This window comes from Portunus trituberculatus, chromosome 24 (assembly GCF_017591435.1).
Source record: "Portunus trituberculatus isolate SZX2019 chromosome 24, ASM1759143v1, whole genome shotgun sequence".
NCBI classification, from domain to species: Eukaryota; Metazoa; Arthropoda; class Malacostraca; order Decapoda; family Portunidae; genus Portunus; species Portunus trituberculatus.
In genome coordinates, this window is record NC_059278.1 from 12,619,110 (window position 1) to 12,626,516 (window position 7,407).

General features: G+C 40.1%; 1 protein-coding gene across 1 annotated transcript; it reads left to right on the plus strand.

Moving 5' to 3' along the window:
* Positions 1-775: 775 nt before the first annotated feature.
* On the plus strand, positions 776-7,181 carry LOC123508364. The gene is made up of 8 exons (XM_045262015.1): positions 776-890; positions 3,950-4,637; positions 5,072-5,213; positions 5,362-5,506; positions 5,593-5,764; positions 5,909-6,008; positions 6,165-6,296; positions 6,480-7,181. The coding sequence occupies exons 2-8, from the start codon at positions 3,972-3,974 to the stop codon at positions 6,614-6,616; spliced, it is 1,494 nt and encodes a 497-aa protein (XP_045117950.1). The 5' UTR covers positions 776-890; positions 3,950-3,971; the 3' UTR covers positions 6,617-7,181.
* Positions 7,182-7,407: the final 226 nt, after the last annotated feature.

Below are 7,407 nucleotides of genomic sequence, written 5' to 3' on the forward strand. Positions count from 1 at the left end.
ACCTAACTGCTATATAAGGAGCATGGAAGGGGATGGACACAGTTGACAAAGAAGACTTATTGGTGTGGGACTCAAGAATACAAGGGGACATGGCATGAAATTGAAAAAAGACCACGTGTAGAAGAGACATTAAGAAATATAGTCTTCCAAACAGAAGCATAGAAATATGGAACAATTTGGATGAAATGGTGGTTCAAGAAAGAAATATTCATGTCTTGAAGGCTAAACTGGATATAGGTATGGAGACAGGATAGCACGAGCATAGCTCTTTTCCTGTAACACAACTAGATAAACACACACACACACACATAGAAAGGTGGAAAAGTGGAATGCTTTGAGTGAAGTTGTTACAACACATACTGTGCATAGCTTTAAAGAAAAAAAAAAAAAAAAAGATAAATGGAGATATGGAGACAGGACACTATGAGCCCCTCTGGAACCCTACACAAAACAACTAGGCACACACATACACACACACACAAAAAAAAAAAATATATATATATAAAATAGAAATAAATGAAACAAATAAAGATTATATATATATATATATATATATATATATATATATATATATATATATATATATATATATATATATATATATATATATATATATATATATATATATATATATATATATATATATATATATATATATATATATATATATATATATATATATATATATATATATATATATATATATATATATATATATATATATATATATATATATTATAATAATTCGATGCAAGAGCAATGTCAAATTCAAACCAAAAGGGAGCGGCCCAGCAGCAGCAGTCGTCTGACTCGTCAGAGTCATCTCCCCTCCCGACTCATAGATACGTTGTTGCCACGCAAATCCTTGGCCATCAATTTACAATTTAAAGGTACAGGGTAAGTGCAGCACAAGGTGTCTGCTTTACTGATTAAACTCATGGTATCATAACTTTGATATGATGAGCATTCAATATTTAAGAGTCAAAAGTTTTGAAGTTATTTTCATGTTTCTTTCCAGTTCAAGATAAGATATGAGTTTTTCGATTATATAAGTTTGGTAACTCATGTTGTGAGCTCAGGAGACTATTTTGAATGGTAAAACTAAAACCAAGAAAAATTATCGGATTATAGCTAAAACCTACTTGAGAAAACAGGAAGCTGCAGGAAGCCATCGGGCTACACGAACGTGTTGCTCCCGCGGTAGAGAACACCCTTATTTTTCCGCAAATTAATGTCATAGTTCATACATAAATATAACTAGTCTTTTAAAGCTCTTTGATAGTTCTACACCAACGGCATAATTATTGAGCCAATTTTTCTACGCTTGTCAATGTATTTCTTTCTGTGAAATCATGCTAATTTGTGACTTTTTTTTTTCGTACGTAGAGTTTCCGACTCATCACTTCTCGTCTGAAAGTGTCAGACGTAGCGCCTGGAAAGTATCGACTAGTTGGCGTCTTGGCGGGAAGTGAATGTAAACAAATAGCTACCCACCAAGATGTCTTCCTCTAGGTACGATGCTGAAGCTGTGGTTGCTCTTCTTTTGATGTACCGGAGGAGTCAACAGAAAAGAAAATACCTGTGGATACGTCCCTAGCTAAGTAGAGGCGTTAGAAGGAAAGAAAAGAGTGTCTACTACACTCTAAATTGGCCTACATTTCTCATAAGGAAATTGTTAATCTCAAGATTATGCACAATTGCGATCTTGGTAGTCGAAAACTCTACGTACGTAAAATATCAGTCACAAATTGGCAAGTGTGAACCCGTACACACGTACCAATTTACTGCTGCGTTTTTTTTTTTTTTTACGTACGTAGAGTTTCCGACTAGCAAGCGGCGCCTAGCGACTGCAGAAAGCAGTCGCAAATCAAGACCAATTAAAGGCGGTGTCACACTAGCACTTTTTCCGTCGATTAATGCGATTTCAACGATTTCAGCGATTTTTCAACGTTCCGCATGAACTTATCGCATGAATTTGTCAGACTATCGTGATAGGGATCGTTTCCGTCTGCAAGTGTTCCGCCTTTGTTTACATACCAAGACCAAGACCACAAGACTTGCCGCGTCTCCTCAACCTGCTTCTACGTGCATTAGTTCTACCACTAACCATGAACGCATCCATGCACGCTTTTTTGGCTTGTTTAGCTCGTCTAAGTTTCGTAATACACAGTATTACGTTCAGAGCAGCGTATCTTTGCCGCAGCGTGGCCTCCATGTTTGTGTTTACATCGTGTTGGCGGGAAGTGACGACGAAACACCGTTTGTGTGTGACAGGCCGCAGCCAAAATAATGTCGATTTTCTGAAAAGCGACGGAAAAAGTAGATGGAAAATGTGCTAATGTGACACTGCCTTAACGTGTTGGTCTTGCTGGTCGATTTGCGATTTTATTTACGTCGTGGCGTCATGGAGTAAGCTTTGAAAATGTAGTCTCCAGATATAGAGAAGATGTTGGAGTTGGTGAGGGAAAAAGAACACAACTGGGATCTCAGAAATGAATTTTACAGAAAAAATAAAAGCTTCCGTAAATCGTCGTTCGACGAAATAGCTGCCACTCCACAAGAACTGTTTCCCTCAGTGCAGGGTGTTGTTGGAGGTGATGTTTGAAGACTTGTCAGGATTTTATTTGATAATGTTCATAGTTTTCTTAAGATTAACAATTTTCGTATGACAAATGTAGGCTAATGTAGAGTGTGGTAGACACTCCTTTCCTTCTACTTAGCTAGGGACGTATCCACAGGCATTTTCTTTTCTGTTGACTCCTCCGGTACGTCAAAAAAAGAGCAACCACAGCTTCAGCCTCTTCACTGGAGTAAGACATCTTGGCGGGTAGCTGTTTGTTTACACTCACTCCCAGCCAAGGCGCCAACTAGTCGATACTTTCCAGGCGCTACGTCTGACACTTTCAGACGAGAAGTGGTGAGTTGGAAACTCTACGTACTTAAAATATCAGTCGCAAATTGGCACTTATGAACCCGCCTTTAATATCCACGGTAGTTAGAAAAAAAAAAAAAGGTTCACACAAAACATTCTAGGACAATATTCTTAATTTGTAGCCAGCATTACAGTACATGTCCCTTGCTACTCCCGACTCACTCCCTGTTCGCGGCAACGCCATGTACACTTCTTACTTATTGGTGAGGGGACTAGAAGGAAATAAGAGTACGTGGCGAGCATTGATCGGCGGGCCGCGAGATGACCACACACACACACACACTGTATCGGGCTGGATACTGATTCCAGGGATGATCTCGGTTTTGTCTCTCTCTCTCTCTCTCTCTCTCTCTCTCTCTCTCTCTCTCTCTCTCTCTCTCTCTCTCTCTCTCTCTCTCTCTCTTATAGTTAGCAGATAGAAGGAAACGTGGTTGTAAACTCGTTGATTTTTTTTTTTTTTTCTATGTAAGGAGGGACACCGGCCAAAGGCAACAAAAATGGCTACAAAATACGGAAGGTGACCCATTGAAGCGCCCGCTTCCCATAAAGTCAAGCCCTAATCGAAAACAGAATTGTCTTGAAACCTCCTCTCTTGAAAGAGTTCGTCAAAGATGAAAATACAGAAGCAGGCACAGGCAGGAAGTTGAGATACATGGGCTCTGTGTGAGGTGGTATGATCATGTGCTTGAGGAATGAGGTGCTTCAAGTTATACGTATAGGCCACACCACTGCCTTGGAACACACTGTGGAGGTGGAGGGGGCTGTGTAGCGTTCTGCCGAGTAAAACTGATCTTTTAAAATAAAGCGAGCGTTCCTTCTACTGATCTTTTTTACGATTATATCCTCTGAAAGCCTAATCATATTTTGGATTAATGTAAGGCTGCTCTGAATTACATAGCTTTCCAATGTAGTCTATACCATTGTCGATGTAACACGTGTGTCATGTGTATAACAGAACAATCTTTTCGTATCCTCACCGTACATCATGTTTTCCTTATGTCCTTCTTTCCACTACAGCTATCCACTCTGCTGCAGCATCATGAGAGTGGGTGTCATATACGTTCCCCGCCGACCAAAGAAGGTGATAGGAGCTTTGCAGTTACACTCCTCAACCAGACAAAGATCTAAGCACGAGGTCAACGGTGCTCAAAATACATCAATCTCTGGAAGGTTAATGGCCACTGAAGACCGGGCATGTGTTTCGGAGGAAGGTAGCAACACCCACACCAGAGAGCCCGCTGCTAAAGTGCGTCGAACGGTGCAGAAAGGTGACGCTGCGTCGGGCTCTCCTGACGGAAGACCTGGGCCTTTCCCCGTTAGTGCCACTAGAACAATCCTGCAAGGTGTACTAAGCTTCTTCAAGAGGAGTGAACCCTCGCCATCAGCCCCCATAGCTTCCCTGTCCCGCCTATCTTTCCCTCTGTCCCTCCGTAGCTTCTTTCTTGGGAGCCTTTCTGAAGGCCAAGAGAAGGAGCAGCAACAGAGGGAACTTGAGCAACAAAAACAGCAGTTACTTATTACAGGAGACACCTCTGAGAACAAAGAAAACATTCCTCCAACGACTCGCGAACAAACGTCGACAGCGGCTACACTACGATCCTTTCGTCATAAAAGTTCTTTGAAGCGTCCGCGGCAGAAGACGGATAAGCCTGGCACCAGTCGATCAGCCCACCGGGAACCTACCCGCTCTCCTACCACAGCTTCGGTAAGTGACACGTGCTTGTGAGATTGAAACACTGGGATCAATAATCACACTGACTCATGTTATTTTCTCTCTCTCTCTCTCTCTCTCTCTCTCTCTCTCTCTCTCTCTCTCTCTCTCTCTCTCTCTCTCTCTCTCTCTCTCTCTCTCTCTCTCTCTCTCTCTCTCTCTCCTGAACCCTTTACTCAGAACATTGCATATCGTTCTATAACCTTCGAAATTTTGTGTTGTTTACGTTTCCTAAAGTCTGGTTAGTCCTTGTCGAGTTAGTAGAAACCTGTATAGTTTGGATGAATTTTTACCTCGCCCATATCCGTAACTTCAATACTGCCAAGGCAAGGCTATGAATGTTTGTCCCAAGTGTAGATACATTCTGCAAGTGTCATTAGCAAGGAAGTGATGTAATTCATTCATGTCTGTACATACACTGACCTCAGAACGTCACTTCGCCGGTAAATAGAAACATAGAGAAGATGAAAAAGATTCGTCCTCTTTCCCTCCGACGAAGTACAACTGGAGATGACCATGGCTTCATACAAGTCTCCTACGAGCAGTTCCGTTGGTTCACACAGTTAGCAGGTGTGCACATGTAGTTTATTCACAAATATATGTAGCCAGTGATTGAAAATACATTTCCTTCCTGGCTCTCCTGTCTTCCCTTCTGCTTTCACACTTTTTTTTTCCTTTTGCCTTTTCCACTAAGTACACTCGTATCACATACCCGCAGAGAACCCGAAGATACAAGATTTCCTGAAAAGGGACATCTGTTACCGCTACGCCGACAAGTACCTTCTGGCCATGGTGTTTACATACTTCGCCCGTGCCCGCCTCGAGAAGGACCAGTACAATGAGAATAATTTCTTCGCCGCCTTGTAAGTTGAAAACGCACCTTTGAATAATGAAGTGCCACAATATGCCTGTTTGTGTGTGTAACACCTCAAAATACAAATGATCACAGGTACTTGGCCCACGACATGGAGGAAGACGAGGAGGAGCTGAAGTACGAGGTATTCCCATGGGCGTTAGGTGCTCGCTGGCGGAAATCTTATCATTCTTTGCTCAAAGTGCGTGATGACATCTTCTGGGCTATCCACTGCCGCGCTGTTGTTTCCAAGCGAGGGTGTGATCAGGTAATTTACCGTTTGTGTGTGAGTGGGTGGGTGAGTCTTTGCCGCCTTTGGTGCTCACATTTTTATAACTCACGGGTATAGCCTACTTATTAAATGTGATTATGCTAACAACTTTCCTCCACCCATCCTCCCCGTGATGGTTAGGTGATGGATATGCAGCCGGACTGTTGGCTGTGGCAGCGAGAGAGACCCACCTACCACGGGGGTGCCACACGGGACTATCTCAGGGACCCTTCTGATGATGGTGAGCAACTGGAAATGCATATTCGTTAATCTGCCCGTTTGTGTATGAGTGTATGCACAAATACATGAGTAGATGGATATACATCTGTGTATCTATCTAAGTATAAATATATTTGTGTGTTCATCTACCTATCGATCTACTTGTTCATTTGTACAGGTCGTCCCCGAGGACCTGGGAGGTCTCCACTGCAGTGTCAACTTTGCCTAGAGCGTGAATGCGCAAACTCAGACAACTCGTATTTCCTCTACCTTTCAGACTCTTCTTCCAGCATGGGCACTCTCTGTTTCGGTAAGGATAATTATCTGTTTACAACATCTTTAATATATATATATATATATATATATATATATATATATATATATATATATATATATATATATATATATATATATATATATATATACATGCATGCATACATATAACACAATTATTTCAAGTTGTGTGACATTATCTTCCTTTCCACATGTATAGAAGCTTCCATCATAGAGCACAAAGAAGGAGACTCTGGCTTTGAAACCTTCCTCTGCGAGCCGTGTGGCACTGGTCTCGTCACCCTCGACTCTGCACTCAAGAGACCCTCCCCTGAACTTGAAGTTGTATTGGAATGAAAATCAAAGGAAGTTGTTTCCATACCTAGTTAGTCTGAGCATGCTCAAGAGCTGCAGTGCAAGTAAGAAGAATCTGCACTAGAAGTGTCAAGAAGCCAGAGTTGAAATATTTCAGCATTTTAATTGGACTGATCAAGTATAATTTTATTTGAAAGTACATTTACTTTGGAAATATACTAAGAGAAGACGTAAATAGTTCTCCAAACATTCAGTTTAGATTAGTGTGCTAGTGGTGTTAATAAGATTAATTAGCAGAAGCTTTTTGAGTTATAAAGATACATTACATATTGATTCGAAATTTCACATATAACATTATTTTATAAGCAATCATATTGACTTGAAATTTGGAATCGCCAATTATTACCAATAACTTCCTACCAAGAAAAACAAAATCCATTTAGTTTTGTGTCCTCTTTCATTACTACGTAAATCTTTCCCAAAGTTTGTTATTAGAAAATTAACACTGCGTGTATGTCTTTAATCTATCTCTGGGTCACATAAAGCACACTGATTTAGTTACAGGAAAATATTACCTATTATGGATATTGAATTATATTTTTTCCTTACAGCCAATATATATATATATATATATATATATATATATATATATATATATATATATATATATATATATATATATATATATATATATATATATATATATATATATATATATATATATATACACACACACACACACACACACACACACTTCATCACTTTAGAGGATGTAGTGTTTTTCACCTTGACAATTTAGAATAGCTATTCAGCATTCAACCTTTGCTTTGTAT